General features: G+C 42.1%; 1 protein-coding gene across 4 annotated transcripts in view; it reads left to right on the forward strand.

The window, feature by feature from the left end:
* The window catches only part of CELF2 (CUGBP Elav-like family member 2), a 206,624-nt gene that overhangs the window by 121,071 nt on the left and 70,564 nt on the right, over positions 1-14,989 (forward strand). For all 4 annotated transcript variants that reach the window (XM_035889161.1, XM_035889160.1, XM_035889164.1 and 1 more), the window contains exon 4: positions 9,303-9,351. In XM_035889161.1, coding sequence (XP_035745054.1) covers positions 9,303-9,351 — 49 coding nt within the window. The remainder of the gene's footprint in view (positions 1-9,302; positions 9,352-14,989) is intronic.

Raw genomic sequence — 14,989 nt, forward strand, 5'->3', positions numbered from 1 at the left:
TGTTTTAAGCAAGCTATATGCTTGTTTCTGTGCTCTAAATAGAAAATAATGATGTTATGCATTACCGCATGAACTATATTTGGCACCTACCAGCAATATTCATTTTCTCCTGCTTCTCTCCCTTCCTCCTTCCCTCCCTCCCTCTCTCCCCCTCACTCTCTCTCCAAAATATGCATATATATATATATATATGTGTCTGACAGTAATCTAGGAGGCCAAGTAACAGACCACATTCTTCTACTACTGAAATTGTATGACTACCTAACACGGTTTAAATCCCTTAAATTGGGATTTATGAAAGGATGACAGCAAACAATCTTCTGGCTATGCCATTGCTCAGGCATTTACAGCTGCTGCTTTGCATTTATTTGTGAGAATCTATGTGATGGATGCACATTTATGTTCCTTTTACCTGTGAATAAACTAAGGTAAATGACTTAAACAAATAGTGGGAATCCAAAGCTCTGCCTGTGCTGGTAAAGCAAGCAGGACCATAGTGCCGATTAGCACTTCCCTGCCCGGTGTGTGGGCATATTTGGGGGAATAACATGGGCTGGACACTGTTCCCACTAGGCAGTATGGACAAGGGCACCCTGTTTGGAGAGGAAGAAGTGTAGCTGTGTAAATGCAAGCTGTGCCACACCACTTCTTTTAAGAGCCAGAGAGCAGTCCCTTGCCTCTTTTATTCACTAGTATTTATTTGGCCTCAGAGACTGTGCCCGGCTCCTGGAGAAGTTCCCTGAAGCTGTAGCCAGATATTGGCTGTGTAATTCAAGTTAGTTTGACCCTAGAGAAGCTGTTCTAAACAGTTCTCTTCGATAGGAAAATACACCTCTCTCGCTTCTGGGAAGCTTGTATTACTTGTGAGTCACAAGGGCTTGAAAAAGCAAAACCAGTTGGCATTGAAGTGATGTGAGAAATATGTTCAAGAGCTACTCCAAAAGGCTCCTACTGAAAAGCTTGGGAGCTAAGAGCTGAAACAAGGGGCTGAGGGGTGTATGTAGAGGTGTCTGCACATAATAATTCAGAAAAACAATGATCTCTGAAGACACTGAAAATCATTTAATTCTCTGGTACTTGTGGGCCATTTTCTCTTCTTCCCCCCAGTCTTTTGGTAGGTCAATACATTCCTTCCTGACTTCCAGATTTGGTGAAGGTGTTCAGGAACCTGACAAGAAGAGATCTAAGTTCTTTTCCTTGTACTACTGGTCTAATTACTCTGCACTCACTAATTGGATCAGGAGCTTGGAGAAAACTTTAAATTCCTTCCCAGGCCAGAGTTAGGCGAAGAATGTAAATTTTTTTTGTGGTTTAACCCCGGCTGGCAACTAAGCCCCACGCAGCCGCTCGCTCACTCCCCCCACAGCGGGATGGGGGAGAGAATCAGAAGAGTAAAGGTGAGAAAACTCATGGGTTGAGATAAAGACAGTTTAACAGGTAAAGCAAAAGCCGCGTGTGCAAGCAAAGCAAAGCAAGGAATTCATTCTAAGCAAGCTATATGCTTGTTTCTGTGCTCTAAATAGAAAATAATGATGTTATGCATTACCGCATGAACTATATTTGGCACCTACCAGCAATATTCATTTTCTCCTGCTTCTCTCCCTTCCTCCTTCCCTCCCTCCCTCTCTCCCCCTCACTCTCTCTCCAAAATATGCATATATATATATATATATGTGTCTGACAGTAATCTAGGAGGCCAAGTAACAGACCACATTCTTCTACTACTGAAATTGTATGACTACCTAACACGGTTTAAATCCCTTAAATTGGGATTTATGAAAGGATGACAGCAAACAATCTTCTGGCTATGCCATTGCTCAGGCATTTACAGCTGCTGCTTTGCATTTATTTGTGAGAATCTATGTGATGGATGCACATTTATGTTCCTTTTACCTGTGAATAAACTAAGGTAAATGACTTAAACAAATAGTGGGAATCCAAAGCTCTGCCTGTGCTGGTAAAGCAAGCAGGACCATAGTGCCGATTAGCACTTCCCTGCCCGGTGTGTGGGCATATTTGGGGGAATAACATGGGCTGGACACTGTTCCCACTAGGCAGTATGGACAAGGGCACCCTGTTTGGAGAGGAAGAAGTGTAGCTGTGTAAATGCAAGCTGTGCCACACCACTTCTTTTAAGAGCCAGAGAGCAGTCCCTTGCCTCTTTTATTCACTAGTATTTATTTGGCCTCAGAGACTGTGCCCGGCTCCTGGAGAAGTTCCCTGAAGCTGTAGCCAGATATTGGCTGTGTAATTCAAGTTAGTTTGACCCTAGAGAAGCTGTTCTAAACAGTTCTCTTCGATAGGAAAATACACCTCTCTCGCTTCTGGGAAGCTTGTATTACTTGTGAGTCACAAGGGCTTGAAAAAGCAAAACCAGTTGGCATTGAAGTGATGTGAGAAATATGTTCAAGAGCTACTCCAAAAGGCTCCTACTGAAAAGCTTGGGAGCTAAGAGCTGAAACAAGGGGCTGAGGGGTGTATGTAGAGGTGTCTGCACATAATAATTCAGAAAAACAATGATCTCTGAAGACACTGAAAATCATTTAATTCTCTGGTACTTGTGGGCCATTTTCTCTTCTTCCCCCCAGTCTTTTGGTAGGTCAATACATTCCTTCCTGACTTCCAGATTTGGTGAAGGTGTTCAGGAACCTGACAAGAAGAGATCTAAGTTCTTTTCCTTGTACTACTGGTCTAATTACTCTGCACTCACTAATTGGATCAGGAGCTTGGAGAAAACTTTAAATTCCTTCCCAGGCCAGAGTTAGGCGAAGGATGTAAATTTTTTTTGTGGTTTAACCCCGGCTGGCAACTAAGCCCCACGCAGCCGCTCGCTCACTCCCCCCACAGCGGGATGGGGGAGAGAATCAGAAGAGTAAAGGTGAGAAAACTCATGGGTTGAGATAAAGACAGTTTAACAGGTAAAGCAAAAGCCGCGTGTGCAAGCAAAGCAAAGCAAGGAATTCATTCACCACTTCCCATGGGCAGGTGGGTGCTCAGCCATCTCCAGGGCAGCAGGGCTCCATCACACGTAACAGTGACTTGGGAAGACAGACGCCATCACTCCGAACGTCCCCCCCCTTCCTTCTTTTTCCCCCAGTCTATATACTGAGCATGACGTTGTATGGTATGGAATAGCCCCTTAGCCAGTTGGGGCCTCCTGGCTGTGCCACCTCCCAGCTTCTTGTGCCCCTGGCAGAGCTGAAAGCTGCGGAGTCCTTGGCCAGTCTAAGCACTACCCAGCAACAACCAAACCATCAGTGTGTTATCAACATTCTTCTAGTACTAAATCCAAAACACAGCGCCATACCAGCTACTAGGAAGAAAATTAACTCTGTCCCAGCCAAAACCAGGACAACTTTTCCCACCGTTTTTCATGCTGGTGCCTCTTTAGGTGCTTTTCTTCTCCTGTACCCTTAGCCTGTCCCTGCTGCTCCTTAACATTTTCTTCCTTTTTGGTTTTCCTATTTTCAAAATTCAAAAAAATATTTCCTATTTCCAAAAAGTCTATGGATTTATAATCCTTCCCCCAAGAATAATTTTAGGGTCTGACATCTTTTCTCTCTCCCACATTCTCTCCTGCCATTTTACAATTCTGAGATGTACAAAACATGAAGGAAGTCCTCTTTGGCTTCCACAATGATTGATGCTAGCAAGAAGCAAGTCCCAAAGTGCTAGAAGTGCCAAGGTACACACAAGCTGTTATCATTTAATCCTATTGCGGTTTGTTTGGTTTAGATGTTACTCGAATAACCAAAATTCTTCAAATTTACCCTTTGCTTGGGGGAAGGTTTATCTCAATTTTGTGTTGCGTTTCCCCACGATGCGGTCTGCGAGGGTGACAGGTAAGGGACAAACTGAGCTGGGGCATGGCTAGAAATGCGTAGCCATGGCAGATGACAGGGAAGAGAGAAAGGGGACGGGTCTTAAAGAGGGCTAAGACCTCTAGAAATCTACTGATGGCTTTAAAGGGTTGTAGAAAGATGATGAGAGAAATGGTAAGGAGTGAGGAGTCATGGATAACGTCCTCCATACACATCCTCATACACCCCATGGTGTAAGGTCACACTGTGCTTAACTTTAAAAGACTTTTAGGAGGTGGTCTTTGAGTGACATCCTGAGCTGGGTGAAGGCATGGGCAGGTTTACGTGCATTTGGGGTCCTTCCTCAACAAGTGGTTTTCTTTCATCAAGGCACGAGGAATGGCAGGAGCAAGGCACGTGCAGTCTGCAGTGGCAGGAACGGAGAATAAAAGCTGGTAATAGATGTAGTAATCCTGTATGAAGGTGGTTTTGTGATGGACAGTAAAATAACGATTTTTTTGTAGTCTAATTACATGGCCAGTGTTTTGGAGGTGCTGAGGGCACCCAAATTTCACAGACTGAACACAGCTGCAGCAAATTGAGCCCATTAGCTCCTTCATCTTCACTGAAAGGCATTTCCTGCTTTTTTAATCACCAAAGTCCTATGTAAGACAAACATACATATATAACAAAATACCTCTTATTAAACCAACCAATATAGAACACTTAGTGTTGACTGCCTCAGTCTACAAACCTGGCTTCACTCGCAGAAATGACTGCTCGCGGGAAGTCTTTAGCCTACCTAGAACATCTGAGTGCCCATTTCTCTTCAGAAAATGGATGGAAAAGCAGGTGCCCAAAAACCTTGTTGACACCAAATGGGCTGACAACTCTGAAATGAGATTTAAGCTATTGCTGGTGATGCAGCGGTGACTCAGAGCGTGCCAATCCCATGCTCGGCCATGCCTGGAGATAGTTCTTTCCCATTCACCCCTGGTGCTCCGAGCTTAAGATTACACCCGATTTGAAGCATCCCCTGACTAAATAAAACAAGCCATAAGCTGATCGCCTCGTGCAATGTGCAAGCACACAATAGTAATCACAGCTAATGACTCTGCTAAATGCTAGGCTGCACACACCTCCTTGTTTGGTGTTTGTTTTGTATACAGAAGGTAACATCGACTGAATAACGAGGATGCCAAGTTACAGATGGGGTTGTGGAATCGTATTTGACAGCCGATTAGAGTAATCTGACAGAAATGATGACTTAATCACCACGACAGACTCCAAATTCCCAGATAGAATTCCACCCAGGTTAATCTAATTTCCTTGCAATATTTTTGCCAGAAATAGACTCTTAGCCAGCTTGTTTTCTCCCATGCAGATGTCACATGGCTTTGACAAGAATGTAAATAGGTAGCGTTATTATTGTCGAGAAGATGACTTTGAGGCTCTAAAGCTGGAGAGGAAGCATGCCTTTGAGAGGTGTTGGGGTTGCTCTGCCGTGTTTTTTTCTCTACTACTGCAGTTATATTTACATATGGTGGGATGTACTCAGGAAGAAGAGGGGGAAAAAAAGATGTAACTAGTAAATTGTAATTCTAGGCTGTGGCTCGGTCCTGCTGCTGCCCTCGACATAGCCAGTGGCCACATTCCCATTGATTTCAGGGGATTTTCAGGATTGCATGTTTGACAACTGTTTCTTTTCCTTTTTGGTTCCCGTGGACCACATCAGCACCCTACTTGGGATGCACCCAAGGAGAAGCAGTGACGTGCTTGGCCTCAGGCTTTGCATGGCCTCCGTGACAGCGCAGGCAGCGGATGGAGCCTCCGCTTTGCTGCCAGCGCTGCCGCAAGGCACCGCACGACCTGGGGCAAGAGGCATTTGCCTGCTCTCAGTTGTAAAACAGTGGTGATGGTGTGTTTGGAGCCCTATGGATAGAAAGCTCTTATAGGAAAGGGAGGTCGTGCCATTACTGGCTGCACAACTGCATCCCGTAGAGCTCTGTAAAATATTGCCACGGAGAGGTTATTCCTTACAGCCCATTCTCCAGTCTGGTTTCAATGTCCCCGTGCACGGTGCTTGCTGGGGAAGCTGCCCATACTCAGAAAGAGCTTGCCTGAGAACTCTGTTGTTCTCCTTTACTATAGGGTCTGAGCACAGGATGATGTTAATGTCCATAAATTATTTACCGCAGTTACTTTTTTCACTCTTGCGTATTTATTAATTGCAACTGTGCATTCATAAATACTGTATTTTTCATAAGCAAAGCTTTCTTCAAGCACAGAAGAAAATGTTTCCTGTTTTTCTGCGTGACAACGTGACATACTGAGAAATCACTTACCTTGAGATCCATAAGTGTACGGCTTTGTGATGTATAGCTACAATAACAGCTTTCTGATAAGACATGAAATCCTTCATTTCGGTAGATGACATGATTCTAGTGGGTGGCATCTAATTTGAAACAGGTTTATATCATCTATAATCTTTTGGAGGGCCTCGGAAAGCACAGCTATTTTATTATTTTATAGCCTGCAGTTATACAAGACATAAACCGCACAGATTATTTTCTCTTTTGCTCATTGTAGAGTGAAAGGATAGTACCTATTTAGCCTTTGTCTCTGCCCCTTTAATTTTCTTATTCGCTGCACACTTCTTTGAGACTCATTCTTTCCTTTTCTTTTCTTTTTTACACTTACTTTTAAATATTTTATGGGTAGAGAGCTTATAATATGTATTGTCACGGCAGTTGTCTCTAGAGGTCAGCAATGAGTTTACTAATGAGATGCGAACCAGTGACTCTGTAAAACCCATTTCAGGTTATAAATGGCATGTTTTATTGAATCTAGTGTTAAAGGTTGTTAACGTATCAATTGGTGATGGTCAGGGTTAAACAAGCTTCAACACGAGCCCTCTCATGTTAGGAAACTGTCAGTAACGTATTTTTCCACCTTCCTCTTCGCCGAAGCCATGTTTGTGTACCGCATCCATTTTACCGTGGGTATTCTGTGGTTTAAACCCTCTAGGCCTGGTCTGAATCTTTTATTAGTTTCTCAACGATATAATTCTGTTGAGCACAACGGCATCACTCCTGACTTCAGTTTGCTGGTGCGAAGAGAATTTGAACCATGGGTTTTTTAGCAGGAACCTTTGAAATCAAGTCAAAACCTAGTTAAAGTGTCTTGTTAAATCTTGCCTCTTGCCTTACAACATAACAGATTACTGACTTAATGAACTTGGGGCAATTAAGCCTAACAGAAGAGGATGATTTCCGATGTGGTAGCTGTGTTTGTCAGGTAACACTGATCTTTATATTGTGACCGTGGGGCTGCAAAAATAACAACTTCGCATGAATTTGGTCTAAAGTTGGCTTCTCTAGTTCTGGCAGTTTGAAAAGTGAAAGGTTTTTAACATTAGAATTGCCTTTATTCAAAGTATCTCCACTTAGGGGCATACCAATGCAGCTAGAAAGAGCGATAGATTCTCTGTTTACATCAGGTCTGGATTTGGATTGGGTTTTTCTTCTATAACCTGCATATTCCCAGCTTTACAACACTCGATTTTCTTTCCTCTGTTTTCTCGCCACTCCTTTGCTCCGCAGAGACGTCAATAGCTGTAACGGGCTCATGGAGCAAGTTACACCTTCCTTCTTCTTCCACTTTTGGCTTGCTGAGTGGCCATGCTGCATCACATTCCCATGAATTTGAAGTCTCCTGCAGTGCCCAATGTATTGTTGATGCCAGGATAAATGTTAAGCACTAGTTAAAGAAGACAGAGTACAACAGAAGTTCCCTTTTTTTCTATAAATTAGATTGAATAAGAGTGGTGGCAGATAAGTGCTGGGCTATTAAAGTCCATTTGGGAAACAAATGATTCAAAAAGAACAGAATTGTTAAAATTGAAGCAAATTTATGCATCCTGGTGACTACATTCACCTTGTGGCTTTGCCTTTTCTTTCGGGCACAGTGGGGAGTTTTGCAAGCAGTACAAGGAATGCATTGATTTGCAGGGCCAGGCAGCGTTTTGGACTTTGAGTAAATCTTAGGGAAACATTCACAGCAATATTTTGTATTTTCTAAAGAATCTAGCAACTGTGTCCCTGGAGGTTAAGTGACTCCACCAAAAGCAATGCAGATTTGGTTTTCTGTGCGGCTTTGAAAGCACATTTGATACGAGTGCATGGATGTTCTCTCCTGCTCAGCTGTTTTTGTTTCCCAAAGCTTGCCATAATAGTCTTTTATTAAAAAAATGGAATTGTCTCTGACATTTCCAGGCAATACTCAGCTCTGCTGCACTGAAAAATGACACAAAAGCAAAAAGAGCATAGTTTTATTTTTTTTTTCATGCTCACGTGAAATGGTGAGGAATTGCTGAGGAGAGAAAAGGCAGTGGCCCTGCTGCTGCCGGAAGGTTTTGTGCAGTCAAGTCCCAGCAATTCTGCAGAGCCTGATGAAAGAAAAGTGGGTTTTTTTGCAAGCTTAAAAATCTCCCACATTGAAATTCAATGTGAGGTCAGTTCTGAAGGCTTTTGAGAAGTTGTAACAAAATTTCCTGGAATCCGTCATAGCGGGCATAGGGTATAGCCAATGTCCAGTGGAAACGCCACACACCCTGATCAGAAGGAGCTCAACTGTTGTGGTGTTGCCATTCCTGAAACAACAGAAAACACCATTCGTCAAAGTTTTGTTGGAGTTATCAACAATTCAATGTACAGGAAGCATCACTTAGTAGTGAAAGCCAAGGACACACCATCCCGAGTGTGCCACGGTAGGATGCCATGTGGTGTTCAGAGGAGCGTGCTGCACAGAGCTTGGTTTCTTTTGTGGTGAGAGGGACGTGAATGGAGGAAGAAGTTGAAAAGGAAGAAGTATTAAGAGTTTTTCTGGAAGCCAGAGTTGTGCTGTGTTGTGATGGAAGCTTTATGAATGAATGCATATGTACTCTAAAAAAAAATAAAAAAGAAAAGAGGAGATACTAAACAGTTATAGGAAGCTATTACAGGAAGCAGAAGTCTCTTCCTCTTCAGTCCTGAAAGAATCAGCACATGTTTTTTTAATTACAAGCAAAGTTCATTTGTCAAACTCAACTCCTCTGAGTATGTTTGAAATGCTTGCTAGCTCTTAAATTACTTGAAAATTCCATCTTGGTTTTGGCAGTGGTTGAGCTCAAGGAAAAAAAGTTGGTAAAACAGAAACCAAGCATGCCATAAACCAACGAGGGCTGTAACTTTAGAGGTCTTCTGAAACTAGATACAGCAAATTAAAGTTTTATATGAGTCCTGTGGGCCCAATGATCTATTTTTTTTAATCTTCCTGGTTATAAAATGCTCCTTTACCATTTTATTTTTTCTTAAAAGCCTATAATATAGCGTTATTTTGAATTTATATCATTTCAGCATGTTTAATATTAATCATGTATCCTTTAAGCCCTTCATTAAAAACATGAATCGTGATTTTTATGACTATCCAACCTGCCTTACTCTCTTTCATTTTTGTTTTTAGATGCATCATCCTATTCAGATGAAACCTGCAGATAGTGAAAAGTCAAATGGTATGTGTTTAATTTATTTTTACTTAACAGTGACTTTCTCTAAACTAAAGCAAACACAACATTGTGAGAGTTTTTGCTTTACTCCTTGTGTGGTGAAAATTATTCTCAGCTTTAAAGAAGGAGGGAAATGTTCTGAAAAATGGTCTTCCTTGTACCTGCTGTATGTCACGGTCTACCTCACTACATACGTCTTTTGTGTTCTCCTAGCAGTGAGGTGATGCAGGAGCACCTGCTATTGATAAGATGGAGATTAAAATTTAATGGTGAAAAGAAAAAAAAAAAAAAGAAATACAAAACATGCCCATGTTAACAAACCGCATGAGCAGCTGATGGGCCTTAAACATTTGCCTAAACTTCCTTTTTATAGAACGATGATGTTCTGAATCTGAGCCAAATTTAGGTTTTAATCATATGCTTGGTTCTGAACTGGGAAACCCACCTTGCAGTTTTCTGTATACTTATTCCTCTCAATGATTGTAAAATGAATGCTATAATGACAGTAATATCCATTCAGAATACTAGGGTACTGCCTGAGTGGATGTATATGGCATGCAAAATAGATGGCATGCTAAATCTATTAAACATGCCAGGTTTGTATACCCAAGGAAATAAGATAATCGGATGGTAACGCAGCCTGGCTGTGTGTGATTCTTTAAAAATATATACATGTGTATATTTTGCCCCTTGATTTGTTCCTGTAATTTTCTAAAATATATGTTAAAGATATCATCTGCCTTCTTAGATTGCAAGAGCTTCATTTTCCCATAAGGCCCAGATAATCAGAGCTGGTTCCTCCAACAGGCATCTTTGCACCTCATTAATTAGTAATCAGGGCAGAAGCCGTGCACTTAGAGATCTACATACCTGCAAATGTAAATTATGATTGGGCTCTAAATCTCTCCGCAAGGCTTTTTTAAGGCTTCTTTTTTGCTAATTGTAGTGCATCCCATTTTCAGGCTTCTCTAAGGATTATAAAGTTTGGAAGGAAATTAAAACTTCACATTACGCTAGCTTTCCTATTATGACAACTTTCAAAACAAAACTGGCCACAAGGACAGGAAATTTGAGCCATCACCCATTTGTGAGAGTGGTGTTCTCTCTCTCGGGGTGAGTTTTAGCTGTGATTTGCTGCTCTCTTTGAATGCTCAGAAGAGAGGCCAAGATCATCAAGTCCAACCATTAACCTAACCCTGCCATCCCACCACTAAACCCTGTCCCTAAGCACCTCGTCTGCCTGGCTTTTAAATACCTCCAAGGATGGGGACTCGACCACTTCCCTGGGCAGCCCGTTCCAAATAAGAGGCAATGGGCCCAAAGAGACTCCCAATGAGTTACTTGTTCATTGATTGAAGTTTTTCTTCGTAAAGGAGATTGAACATTTTGGCAAAGTGCTATGGGGATTTGTGCAAATTCTGTCTTGCTCTGCAAATAACACCTGCTTGGAAGGCAGGGTAGATTAGCTCCTCACTGCTGCTGCTAGATCGGGATTATCTGCATGCTACTTCTGTCTGCACTGTAAGACTACTCTTAATCTTCAGAGTATTCTCTTGCACCTATCCCTATCATGAAAATTATGAGGGACTGGCCTTTTTTTTGCTTTTTTTTCCTTGCCTGTCTTTGTATTTTGGGGAAAAAACATTGACAGATCAAAGGTTGCAGTTGTCAAGTTAAATACCTTTTAAAATTTGTACTTCTGAAGAGTGTAGATACTTCTGGTAGGCATGTTCTGGGGGTGGTGAACTCTTCTTTTCTAATGACTGGGGAAACAGAAGGCGAACTAATACCATGGTGATGAGAACAATGGTACAGCTCCCTGGAAAGATGGGGTGTAGGCGTGGCATCCATGGAGGAGGTGAGAGTTTGCAAGCAGCTTGGAGAGCCAAAAAGAGAAAGAACAGCAGCATTGGGGATGCGGAGGCCTGTTTGGCACATGTTTCCCATATGCCTCAGGCTATCCATCTGAGGATGTATATTATCTGTGCCAACTGCAAATTGTAAAGTGTAACTTTTCAACCAGATTGGTAAGTTCAAAGGGGAAAAGAAAGAAAGCATGCCAACGCATCTTGGTTTTCATGATTTGTGGTGTTGGAGCTTTTGAGGAATGCTTGAAAGCCTTTGATTTCTGAGTAGTGGGAGGTTCTCACTACATTTTATAGTTAAAGTTGTGGTTTGCAAGTTTCAAAGAGGTTAAAGAAATTCTTTTGGTCAAAATTTCCAGCTAGCTTGTGGAAAGATATGCAGGAGAGGTTGAACAGTCGTTACAATTCTTCTGAGCTTGGTCACATTTGTGAAGGCTTAAGACCTCTTCAAGTTCCACAGGGAAGAAGGAGAGCTCCCCTCATTCATCTTATAGAGGTTTTCAAAGAACAGTATTTGCTGTGTGATAAGATGATGTCCCCTCCCCATCATGAGTCCCTTGCAAACGGGTTTGAATGAGCATCCAAGCCTAGGAGTACCAGGATGAAATGCTTCTCCTTCCCCATCACTGTTCCTGTCTTTAGATGTAGGCATCACTTCAGGAACCCGTCCCTTAGCACAAAAGGCCAAGCTTGCTTTGTGGAAACTGGGAGATGGGTATGGAAGAGGTCCTGCACCCGTCTGCATGCCTGGGCACGCAGGATTAGGACTTTGTTAGCAACCTGAAGATCTGTTTTCTTCTGGGTAGGAACTGGGTGGCTGATAGATCTATGCAATCATCTCCCTTCCTTCCCTGCATACAACAGCTCACGTATACAAGTCATCTCTCTGCTCGTGCACATGAAACAAAGCTTAATTTCTTCCACCAAGCTTTTAGCAGCTAGAGTTGATGGGGAAAGACTTGCCTTTAGATCTAATTAACTTATCTACCTGGGAGGGTTCTGAAAAGACTTTTATTGTTGGAAATGTAACATCCTGGAAAAATTTTCAGAGGATGAATTTTGTAGTGTGTCCTGTTCTGATCCCCATTAGGTCTAGTCTGACCACCTTTATATTGCTAGGTGGTTATTTTAACCTATCTACAAAGTTCTGGTTAAGGATTACCTGCCAGAAAAGCATGGTTTGAAGACTTTGAAGGCTCTACCATTGCTGGATTCATCTCAATGGTTAATCACTCACAGTATTTGTCCACTTAAGGATATTTTCCCTTTTTCAAACAAAGGGGGTTCCTGCACTCTAATGCCAAAAAGCCCATAAAGCCATGCTTGACTCTTAACTTGTCTGTGGCCATTAACATGCTACAATTTATCAAATACTTAAATGTTTCTTGGATCAGGATTTGAATGCAGTCAATACTTTCGGGCACATATCCTGAGGAGAGTGTGCTCTTAAATGGATTAAAGCATCACCACTTTGGGGAAAATGACAAAATTATCTTCTTTTTTTTTCTTTTTTTAAAGGGGGGGAAGGGGTAGCTGAGTGATCATATAATTTATTTTTATTTATTTTGTTAGTGAAAACTTGAAGAAATAATTTTGAAATTCTGAGTGGCACAACTTTGCCGATTTGGAGGCAGTAATTAGATGCCATATGTTAGCACTAACACATAGAAAAGTTGATAATTAATGCAGGCAGCTCCAGATCCAGGTGTGACTTTGACAGATTGTATGCAAGGGTTTTTCACAGGCTTACAAATAGGAATAAAAAGTCTGTTTTCCCCCCTTCCCTTCTGGATGGAAAAAAAAAAAAATAAATTGTACATAATTAATTATTTCTTGATTTCCTCAAAAGAGAAGGCAACTTCTGGATGAAAAATGCACTCTTTAACTGACTGGACTCTTCAAAAATGTATAATAAAGGGATATAACTGTGATTTTTCAGGACAGAATTTTGGGGGTTTAGAACAGAGAAAAGGAAAGTTTGTTGAATCTTTGGGGAGATTTCCCATGATTATTACAGGGTTTAATTCTTTTGTAGCATACAGAAAATAATCTCTACTCCTTTATTCTCCTGGGTTAGCACAAGCAATCTAATACATCCTGCAAGAAATGCTCATTACTGAAGCAAATTGAGTAAAGCTAAAAAATTAGACCCTTCAGGATGTTATTCTGCAAGTTGGATGTAGGGCTGTCAGAAGGCAGGAGGCTCGGTTTGAAAAAAGCAACCTCCCTGCAGAGGCAGACTTGTTCTCAGATAACTTTTGATGGCTAACGTAGCCCTCTGGTTTCAAACACGACACCTAGGCACCCATGCCAGTGATTGCAGAGCTAGTCTTGATGGAGTTACGAGAACAACTCATCTCGTTTTAAAACACCTCATCGCACAAGGTTCCTGCATTTGGGCAAAAGATTCCCACCCCAAATCCAGCATGCTTAGCACTGGGTGTGTTGCACTAACTGCCCTGGCAGCACAGCTCACCTGTGTTTCTTCTATGTTTGGATGGATTAGAGGTGAACCCCGTAACAAGTTAATCAAGATACTGTGCAGTTTCACACCTTCCTTCGTGTAACTAAAACTCCAGGCCTTGTTCACTGTGGCCTTCTGGCTTCTGCTCCATCAGCAAGGGGTACTCAGCCACCGTATCCTACTAGCTGCTTACAGAATCTGCTTCATTCCCCCAGCGTGGTGCAAAACAGCCAGAAAGTACAACTGGGCCTATGAGCAAGGTTCAGAAATAGTGATATCAAAAGCTCTCTAAAAAATTTTTATTAATTTTCAGGATTTTGAATTATTGAACCCTACCCCTAGTGTGGGAGAGAGAACTACCAAGCAGCAGTGACGTGCTTATGAGATGGGTGCACGCAGGTGCTGACCCTTGTGCTCACCCAAAGCACTTGCAGCTCCCAAGCTTCGTCCAGTCCCTCAGAGCTCACCTATTCCTCCTGTCCCTGCAGCTGGAGCTCAGGGTATCTACATGTTACCATGATGACCCAGTTTTGGGAGTTGGCTGGAAAGTAACAGCCCTATCTACTGTCAGTAGGGGGGAGAGCCTCCCATGAAACAAGCCGTCCCATCTTGCTGGGAGAGGTGAGATCCACCACTCTTTGGAGGAGCTGATCTCTTGGCATTGACAACAGCCAACTGATAATATTTTAGCTGAGACTAAAACTGGGCACCTAAACTGTAGATGTCTAAAGCTAGGCGAGATGGCTTTAGACTGCCATCCGTTCTTCAACAAGCAGAAAGTAGCACCTTTCCCGATCTCAATGCTCTGTTGGGTCGCGTGTGTTTAATGTTGGGCTCTTCCTTTTACAGTCTATGGGAGCAACCCCACACGCACAGGCAGATCAGCAGGCTTGGCTGATCAAAAGGGAAATTTGGTAACCTCTAAATACATTTGACCCATACTTCTTGCAGTCCGCTGTCTATTTGATTCTCAAATCATGCCTGCGTGGCAGATAAGAATTCATTTGAGAAAGAAAGGAGAGAACTGGCTGACCAAAAATGCAGAAACAAATCCAGACGGCCAGTTTTACAGAGGTGAAAAAGCATTCCTTTCTCTGTGTGAGAATACATCGTTAAAAACTCTTTCAGCCTAATAATATCAGATGTTCTATCAGATGGGGTGAAAACGTGTCATTTTGATCCTGACAATTGTGCCTTTAAATGTTTTTTTTTTTTTATGCTGGGCCCCTAGCCAAAAAAAAGAATAGCAATTTTCTTAAGCTTCAACACTGATCAGCGCTGACTAATAGCACTGAATGCAGAGCACGTCATCATA

The sequence above is a fragment of the Egretta garzetta genome, unplaced genomic scaffold (genome assembly GCF_000687185.1).
Source record: "Egretta garzetta isolate BGI_Z169 unplaced genomic scaffold, ASM68718v1 scaffold291, whole genome shotgun sequence".
Classification (NCBI taxonomy): domain Eukaryota; kingdom Metazoa; phylum Chordata; class Aves; order Pelecaniformes; family Ardeidae; genus Egretta; species Egretta garzetta.